Here is a 22,243-nt window from a genome sequence, read left to right on the forward strand (position 1 = left end):
TTGGCCTGAGCTGCCTGCTTTGTTGTAACCGATCAGTGTTCAAGTCCTTCGGTCACTTCTTCCCAAAGGGTCATTTCCTTTGCTACTGGAGTCCTCTATACTCAACTTCCTTTTTATCCAAAGAAACAGAATATTTAATGAAAAAATGGAAATAAGATCGAAAAATGGATTGAAGTATAAAACATAGTGAAAATCAAATGTATTTCTTCTCTCTCTCTCATCTTTTCGTTACCATCAAGGATTCTGCACTCTGAGATGACTTTTTCAATTAGATGATTCTACGCCAGTGTTATAGTTCAGTGGGGGTTGGAAGCTTAGTTGCATACATGGCAAAGCAAACACCCTCTCAAGTGAGCTATCTGAGGGGCCTAAATTGCTTTTATATATTGAACTTTGCTTTATAAGACATTCACTTCCCTAGAAGGAAACACAGTGACACATTGTATACGAAACATTAGTGCTTTACTGGAAAGGCGTCGCAGAGTATACGAAACATTAGCGCTTTACTGGAAAGGCGTCGCAGATATAATTCACTGATGCTACTCAGTGTTGTTAGGAAAGAAACATTCTCTTTCCCCCATTAGTGGCAGGAAAGAGTGCATGTTAGTTGTGGACACTGCCTTGTGGATGTGCTGATTTGTACTGCTACAAGACACAGAGCCTTACTGGAGGTCTATCCACACTCCCAGTGTGTAGGATCTCATGAATTGTCTTTTCTGGGTCAAATACTACTTGTTTATTTTTACTTCTCTGGTTCTCATGAGACTAAATCGTGTTCTTAACGCTTGCAAACAGGTATGCTATCAAGGATATTATATGGTATCAAAATTTAAATGTCAAATGTCACATATTGAGACCTGACATGGTAAGTTCTCATGGTTCTGCAGAGTGATGCTTAACAGTCTCTCCAACAATTAATTAAATAGCCACTGAGAGCAGTGGGGTCAATGGGCAGGCACCCCAAACATAATCCTGGCGGCATAAAAAAAGATCCTCCCCACCAAAATGATTTTATTTTTCTGAAGCATAATAGCCAGTAGCATGCACCCTTAAGATTAAGTAACACAATTACTTAAGTTGTAACAATCTGCGAATAGCTAGTGATTAAAGGGATCTTCCTTTGCCAGTAAAGGAAACTACAAATTCTATTCTCAAATTCTGTCCTTCAAGTCATCAAATTAATTAGTACTTAATTTAATCATAACAAAACTAAATGAAAGAAAGCAACATTTGGCAGTTCTTCAAATACTCAAAATCATTTTTTTAAAGAATACTTACCACATTGGTGGTATTTGGTGACGCTCCATGATGCATTAATTGTGATACAATATTTACATGCCCCATGAAGGCAGCAACATGGATTGGGGTAAGGCCGGACTGGGTGGAAAAGAGGGAAATGTCTATGTTGGTTCATAGGTTTTTAACAAGGAGGATATGTCCATCTTTCTACCTGGTTCCTGTCAGTCCATCTATCTGTCCTTGTATCTCTCTTTTTGTCCCTCTACCCATTCATCCATGCACTTTACCAGAATCAGTTAAGTGGTCAGATCAGAAGGTATAAGAGCCCTCATCACTATGTTATAGACACTACGCAATTATAAATATGCAATTATAATTTCCCCTAAAGCAAGCTTCATGATCACGAAATGCTTTGGCATGTACAAAGGGAGACATATTCATTTCAATTATTTCACACACACATAAATCTATTTGATATATAAATACACCATGAATTATGCAAAAACTTTATATATATATTTTATATAAAAGTTATATAAAACGCATGGATTTTTTTTTCTCTTTTTCAATAAACCTTCCCAGTACATATGACTCTGTGTGTGTATTTGTAACACATCCATAATATATACTTCATTAGTAAATGTATAGGAACAGTATATACACATTAGTAAAGTGTGAAATTTTCATTAGCCCTTTTATGGGCCTCTCTAGGACCTTACCCTCACTACAAACTAGCACAGAAGGGAGACTGGGTCATGCTACTCTGCCAGTCAAGGAACACTGGTCCTATAGTGAGTATAGTTTAGAATGTTCCCAGCTGTGACCATGGACTATAAGCTCACACTGACAGGGACCTGGAACCTATATAGGTTCCTGTGCTAAATGTGAATATGCATGAGTCTTGGAACAGATGTAGTAAACAGTTAATTATATATATATGTATATATATAATAAATAAATATATATATATTTCAATTTTTGGAGTCACTCTCTGCCCTAATCCAGCTCTCAAGTTCTATTTTTTCACTCTGACACCATCTTCCCAGACAATATTTCTACCTTTATGTTAACTATTAGCAAAGCTCAAGCAAAGATTATTAAAATCCTGGGCTCTTGGGAACGTGCATACCTCAAACAGACATCCTAGCTTCTTTCCACCCTAGGGTCCCTATTCTTATTGGCTCTAATCCTACTCTTTGGTTCCTATTTACTAAACATTTTTCCATACTTTATATCTTACTGCCTTTCAGCCACCAAGCTCTAGATGCTCCTAAGATCCCATCTTGACCTCCTTGAACATATGGCCTTGGCAAAGTGTCCTGCGGCTTCACCTCCCCAGAGCCCTACCATACTAGGGAAAGAGAGGGACGGGCTAGGGGTATGAATCGGCTGGCCACTGTCCATGTCCAGCAGAGAAGCAATTATAGAAGCCAGAACACTCCTTCTGTCTATATACAAGAAGAAGTTTGATTCTTATCCCCAGAGGAAGAACTTCTTCTTCTTCTAGCGTTTGCCAGAGGAAGAACTGATAAGGGAAGACGACCAGAGGATTCTGAGTTCCAGTTCCACCAGGACCCTCAACTTTTGTGACCAAGGATCTTTGTTTTTTTTTGCTACATAACTAACCTAGAGGGAAGAGAATCTGCAGCACAACTGAGGAAGTAGTCAGGTGCTGACAGGGAAAAGGAAAAGGAGAGGAAACCCCAAAGTTGTGAGAGGTGAAGGTGTGGATCAGAAAGGAAATGAACTGAAGGCCTTAGAAGTAAATGAAAATAGGTATCGACTTTATTTTCCTCCCCTCCCCTCCCTTCCCTTCCCTTCCCCTCCCTTCCCCTCCCTCCCCTCCCCTCCCTTCCCTTCCCTCCCTTCCCTTCCCCTCCCCTCCCTTCCCTCCCCTCCCTTCCCTTCCCTTCCCCTCCCCTCCCTTCCCCTCCCCTCCCTTCCCTTCCCTCCCCTCCCCTTCTTTTCTTCTCTTCTCTCTCTCATTTTTTTTTTTTTTTTTGCCTCCAGGGTTTTTGCTGGGGCTGGGTGCCTACACTACATATCCACTGTTCCTGGAGGCCATTTTTCTGATTTTGTTGCCCTTGTTGTTGTTGGATAGGACAGAGAGAAATGGAGAGAGGAGGGGAAGGCAGAGGGGGAGAGAAAGACAGACACCTGCAGACCTGCTTCACCGCCTGTGACGCTACCCCTCCCTCTGCAGGTGCGGATCTTTACCCCATCCTTGCGCTTCGCACCATGTGTGCTTAACCAGCTGCGCTACTGCCTGAGCCCCTGGGTATCAACTTTCACATGGAGACAGCCATCTTTGCCCACATGTTCCTCTGGTGCATTGCTTTTGCATTTTCCTGATTAAAATCTAAAACAGCTGTGGGGAAACCCTATAAGGAAGACTTAGAGTTAGGGGTGGGGGAAGCCTTTCACATTGTATAAAAAATAATAATAATAAAGAAAGAAAGAAGAAAAAGCCATGGGACATATACTCAATGGAGCACTACTCAGCAAGTAAAAAGATTATAATCTGTTCATTGGGACTCAGTGGTTGGAACTACTATGTTTAGTAATGTAACTAAGAAAGTAAAGGATAACTCTGGGATGATTTCACCTCTATAGGGAATATAGAGAATCAAACTCATGAACATAAAAAGTATATATGTAGTCGACCCATATCTGTGGATAGAAGAACTACAGTGTTTACCATGGAGGGGCGGGGGGATGGGGCACTGAACTTTGGTGGTGGGAATGGTCTGAAATTATACCTCTGTTATCTTATAAGTCATTATTAAATCACTAATGAAAATATATATTAAAAATAAAACACCAATTTTCATTTTATATACTATACTGGCATCTAAAACTTATCCCCATGTATTTATAAGAAACTAATTACATTGTACATGAAAAAAAAAGTTTCTAGCACAAACCCATCTTTCTAACAAATTAACAAATAAGTACTAATACTCATTAATTTATTAAATATTTATAGTCAATTAAATATTTGTGAGTATACTATTTTATTATAAATGTATTAAGACTAGTTTTATGAGTAACTCAAGTTAAGACACTATAATTAAGGCAAATACTACAATGGTCAATATACAACCTTTTATTTTTATTTTTCAGAACTTAATTTTTCTGGTAACATAAATATCATAATTCAATCAAACAATGTGTCCAAGAAGCTAACCTACTTTTTAAAAGAGAGGGAGAAAGGAATTTGAGAAATGTCAAAAATATGTGGCATGAATCCAAAATGATCAAATTAAGGGGAAAAAAGGACAAATTCTAGATGTTCAAATTTCTGATAGTCAGAAGTGAGGGAAAATACATGTTTTAATAACTTGGCACCTTGTGTCAACAGCAGGGGGAGTTGTGTGAACACATATAAGCAAAGCCTTCGCCTTGGTCTAAGCGGCCTCCACAGCTCTCAGGGGAGCCTCCTCACACTAGATGACACACACTTCTCTGGACACGAATGCAAACGTAGGGTGACATTTTATGTTTTCCTTTAGAGACCATTCTGACCCTCAAAAAAAAAAAAAACGGGGAGTCGGGCTGTAGCGCAGTGGGTTAAGCGCAGGTGGCGCAAAGCACAAGGACCGGCATAAGGATCCCGGTTCGAACCCCGGCTCCCCACCTGCAGGGGAGTCGCTTCACAGGCGGTGAAGCAGGTCTGCAGGTGTCTGTCTTTCTCTCCTCCTCTCTGTCTTCCCCTCCTCTCTCCATTTCTCTCTGTCCTATTCAACAACGACGACAACAACAATAATAACTACAACAATAAAACAACAAGGGCAACAAAAGGGAATAAATAAATAAAATAAATATTAAAAAAAAAAAAAAACGGTTTCACACCCTGAAAATAATTATTTCAAAATTAAAACAACATGGCTCCTACCGGGAATCCATCTAGCTGATATAAGAGAAGACTAGTATTACTAGTATTAATAGTTGCAACCATTTAATATTAAAACAATTATAAAGGTTACAAACCAAGGCAAATATTTCACTCTCGGATTTAAAAGAAAAAGTGAGGCATAGCAACAACATTAGACTAGGTCTTTGTTGGTATTTGCTTTACATCTTCACGGACTCATTCAACAAGTCTTCACTGAGTGGTCTACGTAAGGATGAGTAGGAGGGCTGCCTCACTCCGGTCTGCCTTAACGGAGCTTGTAGTTTGGAGGAAATCTGGGCGTGGGGGCTTAAAAGACTGCATTCTAGCAAGGCAGCTGGGCTAGTGCTTTGCTGGAAATATACACAGACAACGGGAATGGTCTGGAGAAGCAACACCTAGCCCAGACCAGGTGGTGAGGGGAAATGTTCTAGAGAAGCCTGGTCCTGAAGGAGCAGCCTGAAAAGAGAATGTGACACACAGACTGAGCTCATTCTAGACAAGTGTCAGGGTTAAAATCCATAAAGAGTATGGTGCTGGGATGGGAAGCGTGTGGAAGGGTAGATGTCAGGCTTAGTTTGCTCTGTGAAAATCTCAAGTCTTGATTTGGATGGGTTGTTCTTCTGTCTTGGTTTGTACCACACAGATTCAGGGTTTGTCCTTTATTAACTCTAGTAGTTCTATGTCTCATTAATCCTGAGTTTTTTTTAAAAAATTTTTTATTTTTAATAAAAGAGAGACACAAAGAGAAAGACCAGAGCACTGCTTAGCTCTGGCACAGTGCTGGTGCTGGGGATTGAACCTGGGATCTCAGAGCCTCAGGAATGAAAGTCTGCATAACTACTATGCCATCTCCCCAGCTCCTAATTCTGAGTTTTTATAGAGAGCAATGCTCACTTCACAAACACACATAGGCTGTGTCATGCAGGACTCCTCAGTCTCAGCATAGCTGATGGAATTCCAAGACCAAATAATTCTTTTTATGGGAGGCTGGTCTACACATGGATAAATGTTTAGTCGCATCTCTACACTCTATCCTCCACTCTCTACTACGCACCAACAGTACCAGTTAGATGTGCCAGCTGAAAATACCTCGGGATATTTCTTGACAGCAGGATTTTACATAACCTGTGATTCCACGGATGGTGGCACTTACCATTGAATAACTTGTGTATGTTCCGGGGTCCTGCTTCCAGTCACAGTGAGATATATGCACTCAATCCACTCACATTCTTGTCTGCTCTTAAAATCACTGGCAGCCCCAGAGGTGACAGACACACAGAGAGCCAAGCGAGCTGGTCACCGGGAAAGGCACCAGACTCTGGGCTGCTGAGGTCGTACTCCCGGCACCTGGGGCAGCCCAGAAACCCCGCTGTTCTCACCTCAGTTACAGCTTGGATGGACGCGCCATGTTTCAGGAGGAGCTCCATGACTTTGAGTCGATTCTTCTTGCAGGCGATATGAAGGGGAGTAAAGCCATTCTGTAAGGGGGAAAGACACACGTCTACCTGACTACATTCCCACAACATCCAATTTGTGTTTTTTAAAAAATATTTATTTATTTATTTACTTATTCCCTTTTGTTGCCCTAGTTGTTTTATTGTTGTAGTTATTACTGATGTCGTTGGATAGGACAGAGGGAAACGGAGAGAGGAAGGGAAGACAGAGACCGGGAGAGATAGATAGACACCTGCAGACCTGCTTCACCGCCTGTGAATTGACTCCCCTGCAGGTGGGGAGCCGGGGGCTAGAACGGGGATCCTTATGCCTGTCCTTGCGCTTCATGCCACTTGCGCTTAACCCGCAATGCTACCGCCGGATTCCCTTTTTTTTTTTTTTTTTTTTTAAAGTGATGATCAGGAAGCCATGAGGCCACTGAACATAATGTAGGTTATTTTCTGAAAGCACATGTGGTCTAGGTGCTGAGAATCCAAGGTACCCATCTTGATAATTGAGAACAGAAAGCGAATTTTTGACACAATCTCCTGGGATCTAGGGATAGTGGCTGTGCATTTCCTGAGAATATTTTGTTCACTTTTTTTTTTTAAATAACATGTCCCTCCACTATGTCATGTCAAGCAAAGAGGAGAAACTGAGGCAAACATTTGCTCTTATCACCAAAACTTCATCAGTGTCAATGACCATTCATTCCCTGCTGTAATTAAGGGCCACAACAAGACCAGTTGTATAATGTTTTTCATTTTCCAGATTCACCATTCCAGTGTAACTCTGCATATTCCAAGAGATCAGACAGTTAAACAATTCAACATTATTTGGATCATTTGGTTTAACAGAGAATCTAATGAAACATCCATCTTTTGAACAAATCACCTATCAAATGGCACTGCCTGATCATTGAAATCAAGCAGAACATTCTAGCCTCCGCAGACAACTAAGCAATACTGGGGGCCAGATAAAATCTGTGGAGGTCCCTCAGATAATTAGCCTGGCTACGTCCATTGCCTGCTATACAGATGGCAAACGCCTGATGTTAGGAAGTTACACTGGAGTTAGAGGAAAATGAGAGTAATAGCTCACACTCAGTTTTAAGGTTTATTTTTCTTGTAATGAAAACCGAGTCATGACAGCTAATTGTCCTTCCCTTCTCCAAATTCAAAGCCATGTGTGGTCTGCAGGGTAGGTCAGCTGATCATGAGATAAGGGTTCTTGTAAAAGCGTTTAGAATTACAATGGAAATGGAGTTGCCTGTGGGTGTGGAGAGTCCCCCTCTTCTTCTCTTTCCTTGTGGCCCACTCTGAATTTCTGAGCAGAGTGATGACAAACAGAACCCCCAGGAGAGGCTGTGGATCCATTCAGAATGGGTGACAGCATGAGCAGACAAAGACAGACCTTTTCTAAAATGGCTGATTGACAGCCTTCACCTCAGAATTACCAGTCCCAAAGCACATTTCCCCCTAACATTTGGTGACTAATTTTTTCCCCTAAACATGGGCACTCATTCTGAATTATATGTGAATGGCTTACAATATTGGGACTGCTTATTTTTTCCCAAAGAGAATAAGCATCATCTTCTTGCTAAGAAATCCAAACTAGCACAGCTCAGCGTGAAAATATTAAATCATTTTTGAGGAGTGAAGACTACATGCATAATTTGTATCAGGAGGGGAAAAAGGATGCGCTGACATTTTCTGGAAATGGAACAAAATTCTCTATAGCTCACATGTTTTAGATCAAGTTCTCTGATCCTTCACTTTGCACTGTGACCTCTCAAAAATTATTATTATTATTTTGACTCTATGGCTTTGCACAAGTGAAATTTTTACTGTTTCTGGGCCATCTTTTTCATTCAGATAGATAGGGAGATAGAGATCTAGAGATGCAGAAGTCTAGAGATACAGAGATACAGAGATCTAAAGATATAGAGATACAGAGATATAGAGACGCACACACGCGTGGTCACACACATACACATTATACACATTATACACACACCACACATACACATACATACCATACACACACCCCACACGCACACACCTCACACACACCCCCCACACACCCCACACACACACCCCACACGCACACACCCAACACACCCCCCACACACACCCCACACACACCACACACACACACCCCACACGCACACACCTCACACACACACACACACCCCACATACCACACACACACCACAAACACAACACACACACAACACACACACACACACACAACACACACACACACCACACACATATACACAGACACCACACACACACCACACACACACCACACACATACACACACACACCACACACACACAGCACTGCAGATTACCCTAGTGCTATGGTACTTCCCATGGATGATGGCGCTCAAGCCTGGACCATACACATGGCAAAGCAGGAACTCTACCTGGTGATCTACTTCATTGGCCCAGAAAAAATTTAATTCACAGAATTATACCTTAACCTTTAATAAGGTAAGGCTGACAACCTTGGTCCTTAATTATTTATGATATTTGGATTTCAATTATGTAAGAGGGTAGTCTGACTATATATAAAGTCTGACTATATAAACACACACACACACACACACACACACACACACACACACACACTCTTGTTCATGACAGAAGCAGAAGGCTTTATGTGTATTCCACAAAGACATTTGAAAGAGACAAGAACTACATTTTACTTAATGATACCTCCCACCATATACATTCACATGTCAGCGAGACCGAGGATACATGGATTGACTAGCTCACCAGGGCTTTGGCGTTGGGGTTAGCTTTCTTGTCCAAGAGAACCTTGGCCACTTTGTAATGCCCACAGTGTGCAGCCACATGCAGGGCGGTCAGGTAGTCGTTGGTGACGTCGTCCACAGGTACGTTATGCTGGAGGAGAAGTTGGACGCAGTTTAAATGATCCCCTTGGGTGGCCATGTGCAATGGTGACAATCCATTCTGGAACAAATAAGAACATCAGTGTATTGCTCTACTTTTTAAACACAAAATACAAGGGGCTGGGTGGTGGCACACCTGGTTGAGTGCACAAGTCACAATGCACAAGGACCTGGGTTCAAGCCCCCGGCCCCCACCTGCAATGGAAAGCTTTGAGTGTGGTGAACCAGTGTTGTGGGTATTTCTTGTCTCTCTCCCTCTCTATCACCCCCTTCCCTCTCAATTTCTGACTATTTCTATCCAATAAATAGATTGTGAAAAATTTTTTTAAGAATTTAGAAAAAGAAACACAAAATACTGTACAAATCGAAACAGATGAATACCTCAGTTTTTTTTTTCTCATATGGACTAAAACCAGGTATTTAATTTTTAATTTTTTTTTAATTGGAGGGATTAGTGGTTCACAGTGAATACAGTTGTGGACACTTGTATAAAATGTCTCAATTTTCTGCAAGACACTCTGCAAAACCCCCAGCCTGGGTCCTCCTCCACATCATGCACCAGGACCTGAAAGCCCCCACCCCCAGCCCTTTACTTTGGTGCAAACCACCAAACCCAGGCAAATTCTACTTTGTGTTTCCTCTTTCTGCTCTAATTCCTCAACTCCTGTCCATGAATTAGATCCAAGACTTATCATTCCCTTTCTGGCTTATTTCACTTAACATAATTTCAGAAGGTACTTTTTCTTTTCTTTTCTTCTTTTTTTTTTTTTGCCTCCAGGGTTTTTGCTGAGGTTCGGTGCCTGCACTATGAATCCACTGCTCCTGGAGGCCATTTTTTCCCTCTTGTTGCTCTTGCCTCGTTGTTTATCATTGTTGTTGTTATTATAGTTGTTGTTATTGCTGTTGGGTAGGACAGAGAAAAATGGAGAGAGGAGGAGAAGACAGAGAAGGGGAAAGAAAGACAGATACCTGCAGACCTGCTTCACCACCAGGGAAGCGACCCCCCTGCAGGTAGGGAGCTGGGGGCTAGACCAGGGATCCCTAAGCCAATCCTTGCACTTTGCGCCATGTGTGCTCAACCCGCTGTGCTACTGCCTGGCCCCTGAAAGTACTTTCTATTTATAAAAACTCTTGACAAATGTTTAACTACATCTACTTTCCCCCTCTATTCTTTTTTTAATTTTTAAATTATCTTTTATTTGTTTATTGGAGAGAGACAGCCAGAAATCAACAGGGAAGGGTTTGAGAGAGAGGGAGAGAGACAGAAAGATACCTGCAGCCCTGCTTCACCACTCATGAAGCTTTCCCCCTGCAGGTGGAACTAGGGACTCGAACCTGGGTCCTTGAGCACTGTGTAACATGTGCACTCAACCAGGTGCGCCACCAACCAGCCCTCTATTGTTCTTTTGATTACAGCACTACTCTGAATGTGGAACCTCCAAGTCTTGGACATGAAAGTCTGTTACATAAGTTGCTGTGCTACCAAGTGGGCCTGAATTATGTCTATTTTTAAAACTAGTGCTCTCTCTGTACCCCATAATGACCCTGGGTCTATACTCCCACAGGGTTAAAGAATAGGAGAGCGAGCTATCAGAAGGGGGATGGGATATGGAGCTCTGGTGGTGGAATTTGTACCCCTCTTCTCCTGTAGTCTTGTCAGTGTTCCCTAAATAAAATTAAAAAAAAAAACGAGTGCTCTCACTTCTCATAGTAATTAAAAACAGCATTTTATGTTATGTATGCTTTGTTCCACACAAACTAAACAAAAATTTATTGAATCAAGGCAGGTATAGAAAGGAGCTACATACTTGTGGATCCTGAGAATGAGAGGTGCTGAGGAAAACAGTATTTTGTTTTATTTTTATTTTTTTTTTAATTTCATTATTGGGGGATTGATGTTTTGCAGTTGACAGTAAACACAACAGTTTGTACAGGCATAATGTTTCTCAGTTTAAAACAGTATTTTAAAGGCAGCTTCTTTCATTTAAAACCAGTGTGAAGAATAGAAGAATACCTCACCTCTGTGAGCCCAGGTTCTTGGAGTCCCAGCACCACACAGAAGTGCTACCACATTGGGGATAGCGCTAGTACTGTGGCATCTTTCCCTCTGTCTCTGTCTCTGTCTCGCTGTCTATCTGAAGGAGAAAAAGGTCTGGAAGTGGTGAAATAAGTGCAAAACTGGCTCATGTAAATAAGGAAAGAAACAAAAACAGTGTGAACTGTGTATTCAGTCCTTTTGTTTACTACACACTCCAGGATTTGGAATCCTTACTATTAAAGCCTGAAAAGGACACAACAACAGCAGGGACATTTTTTATTCTTACAAATTACTAGTATTGGGGGCCAGGCAGTGGTGTGCACATATGCTCAAGGATCTGGGTTTGAGCCCCGGCTCCCCACCTGCAGGGGGGTCACTTCACAAGCGGCAAAGCAGGCCTGTGGGTGTCCTATCTTTTTCTCCCCCTCCTCTCTCAATTTCTCTCTGTCCTATCAAATAAAAATAAAAGTATAAAGAAAAAAAACACAAAGTACTAGTATTTGACAGTGACTATTACATTGGTGTAACCAATAAAAGAGATCTGTTTCCAACACACTTCACCTCACTTCACTGCAGAAACTTTTCTTTTTCCCATTAATCTGGTGCCGCCATGTGTCTGTGATTAGAAGACCAGCACTGGCCAACTTGTAGACTAATGCTTGCTTTAGCGCAATGGCACAGTGACTACGTGAAGTAGGAATACGTGAAAAATTCACTTCAAGAGTTGAAAGGAAAATGAATGAAGTCAACGGCAAGCAGTTCTTTAACAAAGGTTGGTGCGACATTTAGTATTCAGTGCTCCTTTCCTAATGAAGGTAAAAATAAAGCATAAAGTGACCCTGCTTTCAAGATTTCTCTTTAATTTCTTTTAAATATGGAGGGAAAAGAAAGATGAGGAGCTTGAGGAATTCCTACTGAATTCAACTGTCAAGAGAGACGCTCTCGGGAGTCAGGCGGTAGTGCAGCGGGTTAAGCGCACGTGGCACAAAGTGCAAGGACTGGCTTAACGATCTCGGTTCAAGGCCCCAGCTCCCCACCTGCAGGGGAGTCGCTTCACAGGTGGTGAAGCAGGTCTGTAGGTGTCTGTCTTTCTCTCTCCCTCTCTGTCTTCCCCTCCTCTCTCCATTTCTTTCTGTTCTATCCAGCAACGATGACATCAATAACAACAATAATAACAACAACAACAACAAAAGAAGACAACAAGGGCAAAAAAGGGAAAATAAATAAATATACAAAAAATATATATATAAATATATATAAATAAAAATATATAAAAAAAAAGAAAGAGAGATGCTCTTAAAAACAACATAATTTAACATCTTTGTGGGGGTGGGGTGGAGGAAGGTGACAAGAAAGTGAGTTTCCCCTAAAGTTGTCATCAATGAATTTTGAAAATAAGGATTGTGTTAAATATCTGTTGATGAACTAGGTATTCTGAACTCACTGGGCTAAGCTGCTCCTTATCTTGTTTTCTGATAATATAAACCAGGAGTTCTATATAAGGAAAAGACAAGCTTTCCTTTGAGTTACACGCATGAATTCACCATTCACTGTTACATATTTTAACTGCCTGTCTCCTTTTACAGCGAGCAATTCTTGGTTCCTATTTCCTACATTCTCCAGCAAAGAGTCTTGTGCATATAAAAAGTACTCAAATATTTATGTAAATTTAAAGACTTCCTACACTGTCAGTCCATCAGGCTATTTTTGCCTAAAAAAAAAAAAAAATTCCACTCAAACAGTTCTGAACCAAAGCAGAAACCAAGGTGCAACAAAGGACAGGAACATTTATCATCGGAGACACCGCCACCCACAAACATATGGGCTCTTCTATTTCCTGCCAAAACATTCATTTGCTTTTTGTTTGTTTCCAGTCTTAGAGGAAAACATGAAGGAGACAAACAAAAAGAATCTGAGAGAACAAATGACTTTGTGGAGGGTAGATACTGGCGGCAGTATCAATGGAAGAAGGGAATTGTCTCAAGAGACACAAAATCAGAATACATGAGTGGGGAGCTTGTAGATAGATCACCTCACTGGGGAAGGCCAAGTATAGAAAGCTCACAGACCAGTGCAGAGGGGCACTGTAATCTAAGACAGCCCTCATGAAGCTGAAAATATGGGGCTAATGTGAGGGGTTCTCTTAGCCCAGAAAGAGGGAAATTTTGAATTTGGCAGTCTTCATTCAGCTAATACTTAACAAAGATCTGTTATACCAGGCACTGTTCTAGGTTCTTGCAGGCACCATGCTGAGCAAGGCAAAATTCAGCTACTGAAGAGAATCAGACGGTACAAATTTAAAACGGCTTTCCTGAGAGGACATCGGAGCTGAAAAAAGGTGTGGAGACTGTCAAGATCTGGGACAAACTGAGGGAACAGAAAGTAAGAACAGGCTTGGTATATTTTAGACAGTGAAAGAAAGCTGAGAGACTATAAGATGATGAGTTTGGTTCCACAGTGGATCAGATTATAGGGTAAGAAGTTTGTTGTCAGTATACAAGGAGATTTCCAGATAAACATGGTTGGTGTAACGTGTGTTAATCTTGACCAAAATGATAATCAAAGCAATGAAAGGGTCAAAAAGGTAGTCATGGGCCCTTTGGAATATACCTAAAATAGACCTACTAGCTATTTCCAAAACAGAGACTCCAAATCTTCATCTGCAATATTCCAGCCTTTAGGTTCATGATTAATCAACAATTTTTGTGGCTTTATATGTTAACTCTTTTTCAGCCACCAGGTTCCAGATGCTAACATGATGCCAATCAGACTTCCCTGGACAGATGAAGATGACCCCACTAATGTGTCTTGGAGCCCCACTTCCCCACAGCCCCGCCCCACTAGGGAAAGAGAGAGACAGGCTGGGAGTATGGATCGACCAGTCAATGCCCATGTTCAGCAGGGAAGAAATTACAGAAGCCAGACCTTCCACCTTCTGCAACCCACAATGACCCTGGGTCCATGCTCCCAGAGGGATAGAGAATGGGAAAGCTATCAGGGGAGGGGATGGGATACGAAGCTCTGGTGGTGGGAATTGTGTGGAGTCTTATCCTATGGTCTTGTCAGTGTTTCTATTTTATAAATAAATAAATTTTTAAGAAAGATACCTATACACATAAAGGAGAAGTAGCAAAAATGAATGTATGATCTATACAAACTTTGGCACATGCAAAGTGCATCTAATGCAGTAACTCGCCAGCAGAGAGAAGGCGAAACTCACAGCAGTTCTTTAAAATAAGAAAAAAAAACTCCCTCTTTGTCCATTTCCACGTTAAAATCCCTACTGTCAGCACTTTTAAGCAACTGACTTGACATCACTGAATGTGGAGATTTTATTTATTTATTTTTTAAATTAACTGAATTTCATTTCAGTCTTTAAAAATGTATTTATTTATTTGATTATTGGATAGAGACAGAGAGAAATTGAGAGGGAGAGAGACAGAGAGACACCTGCAGACTTGCTTCACCACTCATGAAGCTTCCCCCTTGCAGGTGGGGACAAGGGCTTGAACCTGGGTCCTTGCGCACTGTAGTGCGAGTGCTTAACCAGGTGGACTACTGCCTGGCCCCCAATAAAATTCTTTTAAATAAAAAAAAATATCTGAGCAAACCTGTAAAACGTGAAAATAGTAGTGACTATGAGGTATTTTATATGTTGCAAGACACATATGTCCAAGTGGTTTTACTGCCAGAAAGTCCAGAAGACACTTAGTAAGATGCTCACTTCTTCTAAGCTAATCTTCACATATTAGTTTCAGATATGCTAGTTTTCCCGAAATCCGAATCACAGTAGTATTATTCCAAAGTTCCCAGTCTTCATCAGTTAAATGCTATTCTTGGCCTCTTTATTTAATTTATTTTTGTTGTCAATATTTTTATGTATTTATTTTTATTGTTGTAGTTATTGATGTTGTTGGCTAGGACAGAGAGAAATGGAGAGAGGAGGGGAAGACAGAGAGGGGGAGAGAAAGACAGACACCTGCAGACCTGCTTCACAGCCTGTGAAGTGACTCCCCTGCAGGTGGGAGTCACTTCAAGCCGGGGCCTTGAACCCAGATCCTTACGCCGGTCCTTGTGCTTTGCACCACTTGCGCTTAACCCGTTGCTCTACCGCCTGACTCCCTACTTGGCCTCTTTAACAAGTATGTGAGTTAAAGGACTTGGAGAAAGATCTAGCACCCAGACTCTAGACAGTGTAGGTCTTACAGTTTTTCTTTCCACAGTAAGCAATCATGTTTGAGCTATGGAAATTTCATAGAGCAAAATCAAGCCCCGGTATTCTTGAAGTAAAAATAAAAGTGACTCATATCAAAGTGACTTTGTGATATACTGCATTCTACCTAAACACTTTGAAAACCTACACACACACACACACACACACACACACACACACACACACACACACACACACACACACATATATATCAAGGTTTTCCAAAAACTGTTAATGTAGAAACTGTAATTGTTAAATGAAAACAATACTGTTGTTGTTGCAATCACAATACCGCAATCGAAGGTTTTCCCGTAATAATGCAGTGACAATATTTTCAATGAAAATACTGTTGTCATAATCATTACATAACTCAAGGCTTTGTGGACTTGAGTTTTTACTTTTTAAAAAACAATTAATTATCTTTACTTATTGGATAGAGACAGCCAGAAGTCAAGAAGGAAAGGAGTGACAGAGAGGAAGAGACAGAGAGACACCTGCAGCCCTGCTTCACCACTCGCAAAGCTTTCCCCCGGCAGGTGGAGACTGGGGGCTCAAACCTGGGTCCTTGCATACTGTGTAACATGTACCGCTCAAAAGGTGTGCCACCACCTGGCTCCTGCCTTTACTTTTTAGGTAGAAGAATTCCTTACAGCATTTCTTGGACCTCTGGCTTGGTGGGTTCTTGTGTGTTCAGGAAAGTCTTTATCTCTCCATCATATTTGAATGGTAACTTTGTTGGCTAGCTTATATAATGGTATTTCATCTATAGTTCTATGTATGATATATATACAATGATCATTTCTTAACCAGTTTTTATTTTCTGAATATTTTATTTCGTTCTCTCTTGAACTACAGATTTTATGCTACTAAATCTTATGATAGCCTGGTGAGAATATCTTTGGGAGGATGGGTGGTGGGAGGAGCTAGAAGGAATGCATCTCATAGGGTAGAGGGGACTAGGATTATGGGTGTGTTTGTGGTACACATATGTATTACGGTGTGACACTGTACTTGTGCAATGACTATTGCATTGTAAACCAATAGCAATCAATTAAATAGTTATTACATGACAATTATAAGGGGCCAGGTTGTAGTGCAGCTGGTAGAGCACACACATTATAGTGTACTAGGTTCAAGCCCCTGACCTGCAGGGGGATGTCTTATGAGCCGTGAAAGAGTATTACATTTCAGTCTCTCTCTCTCTGTATCTCTCTCTTCCTCTATCTTCCTGTTCCCTCTCTACTTGTGTTTGCTCCATAATAAGTAAATAAAATATATAAAATGTCATTTTTCTAGAGTTACAAGTCCTGGTACAGGATGACAGAGGATATAGTGGGGTTTGTATTGTTATGTGGAAAACAGAAATGTTATGCATGGACAAGCTATTGTATTTACTGTCAAATGTAAAACATTAATTCTCCCAATAAAGAAAAAAAATGTAAAAAAAAAAAAAGAACAGGAAAATAATATTGAAATAAAGGAAGAAAAGAAAATGACTTGAGTGTACCTGGTAGGTCTGAGTCCTCAGTGCTGATAAACTTGAGCAGTAGAGACAAAAATCTCTATCCTGTCCTACCTAATCTACCTAAAACTGACGTCATAGATATATTTGCAGAGTAGGGAAAAAAAAAAGGTCTGGTAAAAATGGCCAGTAAAAGGATGCAAGGAAAAGTAGAGTGTAACATCAATCAACCCTGGAAGAAATTACCTTGGTTTTTGAAAGAATGGGGGCTGCTCGATCAAGTAGCATCTCCACCACTTGCTCATGGCCACTCCTTGCCCCACAATGCAGCGGGGTCAGACCGTCCTACGGAACAGAGATGACATTTTTAATTTTAATCAGACTTGACAGGAAATTCCACAAATATAACACATGTCATTGAAAGTTAGTGTAGCATCTAGCATGCTGTGGACTACTAAGTCTCAAAACATTTATTCATACATTTTATGAAATGAGTTCCTATTTCTAACTAGAGAACTACATTTTTTTTTTCATTAACTTTGCAAAGTACACACTTTCTTACACATCAGAATACCGGTGTTTTCAACTATAACAGCTCCACCACTACTTTGACTATTTGGTGGATTCTATAACTAAGTTGATAACCACCATTTTAAAAAGGTACCCAAAGAGTTAAAATAAAATAACTAAATCCATTGCTACTAACAAAATGAAGGACCTAGTAAAGTTGTTTTATAGTATGCCTTGAAAGAAAACTTTGAAAGATTAATACATGATTCCTGATATGTAATTTGTAAGGAATTCAGAGAATTAGTGGCATTGCTATAACAGAAGTACATCTTATTATTATGTCTTAGAACCTGCATTTATAAAAGCAAAAACAAACAAACAGAAAAAACAGTATCTGGGAAAATACCATAACTGTTTATGCAACAGACTTTTATGCCAGAGGCATCAAAAGTCCCAAGTTCAATCCCATAATCAGAACAAGCTGAGATAAACTTGGTGATGAATTCTGTAGCAGTCTAGCAATAAGTAATATTCATTAGCAAATACAAAAACTAATTGCGAAAAGAATTTTAATGGTCGTGTGTGCTTAACCAGGTGCACCACCACCAGTCACCCAAGAATTTCAGTTACTCTTAGTCATGAATTTTTATTCACTTTTTAATTTTTAGTATTTTTGCCAAGCTTTTTTGTTTGCTCTTATTCATGTATAAGAAATTGAGGAGAGAGAGGGACCTGCAGCCCTGCTTCACCACTCATGATGCTTTCACCCTGTAAGTGGGGATCAGGGGCTTGAACCTGGGTTCTTGTGCAATGTAACATGTTCACTCAACCAGCCCCTCAGACTGTTTTTTTCTTTTATTACTATTATTATTAATAAAATGGAAGTATTAACAAGTGCCTCAGGAATGAAGCTTTTCTTGCGTAACCATTATACTATCTCCCTCTGTTCCCTACATAAATTTATCTTAATGCAATATAATTTCTTAATGTGATATAGTTTTACATTTGAGTGTAGTTTATTAGCATAGCATATTTTCCTACTATGAAAACACATCGATTTAGATATAAGAAAAGGGGGATGAGAGAAACATTAATGGAACGTTGAAGAGCTATGTCACTGGTGGAATAGGTTTGGTGGAGGGGGAAATGTATTGACTCCTATTGTTGGTCATCATTTCTCCTTTGGCTGATTCTGCTTCTAAGACCCCTTCTGTTTCTATCCGCATTGGTCATCACACCAGGTTCCCTTGCATTGCTTGATGCTGGGGTCTATTTACATAATCACTGCTTTACCTGAGACCCGCCCTGCCTGCAGGGCATTGGTTTAATCCCTACTGGTTAGATGGAAGCTTGTTAACTCCGTTCTCTTTTTTGATCCACCCCCCTTTCCTAGTCATTTCCTTTTGCCACTTGCCACTTCCCCTTCGGAAAGTATAGAAGCCATTTTTCCCTGATCAATAAAGATTGGATTGCGTTCCCACTCATCCATGAGTTCCTGGAAGCTAGCCCGGCATTCTGTCTTGGGGAAAGGTGGATATATACTATTTTGACAACAACAACCTTGTAAATCAACATTGCCTTAACAAAACAACACCGAATTAAAAAAGAAAAGAAAAAAGAAGGGTTGAATGTTTCCTGACAACATATTTATTTACTTGTCTGTCTATCTATCTATCTATCTATCTATCTATTTTTGTGGAGTGGAGGCTTTACCCACGTATGATTTCACTGCTTTTAGACTGACTGTTTTCATTCAGATGGACAGACAGAAGCAGAGTGGGAGAGAGTCCCTATGGTACTGGAGCTTTCTCTAGTGCTAAGATGGATCCATGTGGTACAGCCAAGGACACTGAGGGGCCACACACATCAAGGCATGCTTGGCCTGCCCAGTTTACTATGTTATAGGGCCAAGAACGTAAGCTTTTAAAGTACCAAAAATAAATCCATGGACTTGAATTATCATACTACTTATTCAAACACAATTGATCAAAAAAGCAAAAACTGTATGGAAAAACCTTACACAAATAAAAATGGAAATTCCTTAGGATGCAGCAATACTACACTTAAACATTTATCCAAAGGACATGAGGGGGCTGTATAATGGTTCACCTGGCTGAGTGCGCATGTTACAATGCACAAGGACCTAGGTTAAAGCCCCTAGGATCCCCCTCAGAAGGGAAGCTTCACTAATGGCTGTGCTACAGGTATATCTCTCTCTCCCTCTCTATCTCCCCTTCCCCTCCCAATTTATCTCTTTCCTATCAAATAAATACATAAATATAATTTTTGAAAGGGATATGAAAACACTAATTGGCGGGGCCGTATATACCTCTCCATTCATAGTTGCATTATTCACAATAGACAGAGAGTGGAAGCAGGCTAAACTCCCATTGACAGATGACTGGCTAAAGAAGTTATAGGCTATATACCATGGACGACTGCTCTGCAATAAAAAAAAGATGACATTGCATCCTTTGGGATAAAATGGGCAGAAATGGAGGTGATTATGCTTAGGAAAATTAGAGGTGGAAGATGACTACCACGTGGCAGTAGAATTGAGAGAACTGAAATGCAGAGGCTTGTGAGACAAAACAAAACAAAACTAGACTGTCTCTAAAACATCACTATTGTTGAGAGGGTGGGGATACAGAAGTTTTGTGGTGCATGCAGTGTGTAAGCAAAATCTTACAATTGTAAAGCAGTATTAATAAAAAAATAAAAATGGCTTGTTTATGATTAGTCAACAATCTGTTTTGCCTTATATCTTAACTCTTCTTCCAGCCACCAGGTTCCAGATGCTACCATGATGCCAACCTGACTTCCCTGGGCAGATGACCCCACCAATATGTCCTGGAGCTCTGCTTCCCCAGAGCCCCACCCCACTAGGGAAAAAGACAGGCAGGCTGGGATCATGGATCGACCTGCCAATGCCCATGTTCAGTGGGGAAGCAATTACAGAAGCCAGGCCTTCCACCTTCTGCTCCCCATAATGACCCTGCATCCATACTCCCAGAGGGTCTTAGGAAAGCTATCAGGGGAGGGGATGGGATACTGAGTTCTGGTGGTGAGAATTATATGGAATTGTACCCCTCTTATCCTACGGTCTTGTTAATACTTCCATTTTATTAATAATAATAGTAATAAAAGAAAAAAACAGTCTGAGGGGCTGGTTGAGTGAACATGTTACATTGCACAAGAACCCAGGTTCAAGCCCCTGATCCCCACTTACAGGGTGAAAGCATCATGAGTGGTGAAGCAGGGCTGCAGGTCCCTCTCTCTCCTCAATTTCTTATACATGAATAAGAGCAAACAAAAAAGCTTGGCAAAAATACTAAAAATTAAAAAGTGAATAAAAATTCATGACTAAGAGTAACTGAAATTCTTGGGTGACTGGTGGTGGTGCACCTGGTTAAGCACACACGACCATTAAAATTCTTTTCGCAATTAGTTTTTGTATTTGCTAATGAATATTACTTATTGCTAGACTGCTACAGAATTCATCACCAAGTTTATCTCAGCTTGTTCTGATTATGGGATTGAACTTGGGACTTTTGATGCCTCTGGCATAAAAGTCTGTTGCATAAACAGTTATGGTATTTTCCCAGATACTGTTTTTTCTGTTTGTTTGTTTTTGCTTTTATAAATGCAGGTTCTAAGACATAATAATAAGATGTACTTCTGTTATAGCAATGCCACTAATTCTCTGAATTCCTTACAAATTACATATCAGGAATCATGTATTAATCTTTCAAAGTTTTCTTTCAAGGCATACTATAAAACAACTTTACTAGGTCCTTCATTTTGTTAGTAGCAATGGATTTAGTTATTTAAATTTTTTAATTATCTTTTTTTTTTTTTTTGCCTCTAGGATTATAGCTGTAGCTCAGTGCCTGCACTACGAATCCACTGCTCCTGGAGGCCATTTTTTTTCCCATTTTGTTGTCCTTGTTGTTGTTAATTATTGTCATTGCTGTTGTTGTTTAGGACAGAGAGAAATCAAGAGAGGACAGGAAGACAGATAGACATCTGCAGAACTGCTTCACCACTTGTGAAGTGACTCCCCTGTAGGTAGGGATCTGGGGGCTCAAACCAGGATCCTTGGGTTGGTCCTTGCGCTTGACACAATGTGCTTTTAATCTGCTGAGCTACCCACCCAGCCCCCTAATTATCTTTATTGGATAGAGCCAGAAATTGAGAGGGTAAGGGGAGATAGGGAGAGACAGAGAGAGAGAGACAGACAGAGAGAGATAGAGAGAATAGAAATCTGCAGCACTGCTTCACCACTTGCAAAGCTTCCCCAGGCAGCTGTGAACCTGAGCTTGAACCTGAGTCCTTGTGCACTGTAACCTGCTCTCAGTCAGGTGCACCATCACTCAGTCCTGGAATCAGTGGACATACAAAAGAATATGCCACTCCATTATTGGATAGAGACAGAAGGGTGTGTTGGTGGCACATCTGGTTGGGCTTGGGTGGACATGTTACAGTGTACAAGGCCCCAGGTTTGAGCCCCTAGTCTGTTGGTCATCATTTCTC

At 40.6% G+C, this 22,243-nt stretch overlaps 1 protein-coding gene across 1 annotated transcript in view; it reads right to left on the bottom strand.

Moving 5' to 3' along the window:
* Positions 1 to 22,243, bottom strand: part of ANK3 (ankyrin 3) — a 306,521-nt gene that overhangs the window by 95,226 nt on the left and 189,052 nt on the right. Inside the window, exons 9-12 of the mRNA XM_060186709.1 lie at positions 17,447 to 17,545; positions 9,351 to 9,548; positions 6,514 to 6,612; positions 1,279 to 1,377 (exon numbers count right to left, since the gene is read on the bottom strand). Of these exons, the coding sequence (XP_060042692.1) occupies positions 1,279 to 1,377; positions 6,514 to 6,612; positions 9,351 to 9,548; positions 17,447 to 17,545 (495 nt within the window). The remainder of the gene's footprint in view (positions 1 to 1,278; positions 1,378 to 6,513; positions 6,613 to 9,350; positions 9,549 to 17,446; positions 17,546 to 22,243) is intronic.

The sequence above is a fragment of the Erinaceus europaeus genome, chromosome 1 (genome assembly GCF_950295315.1).
Source record: "Erinaceus europaeus chromosome 1, mEriEur2.1, whole genome shotgun sequence".
NCBI lineage: Eukaryota > Metazoa > Chordata > Mammalia > Eulipotyphla > Erinaceidae > Erinaceus > Erinaceus europaeus.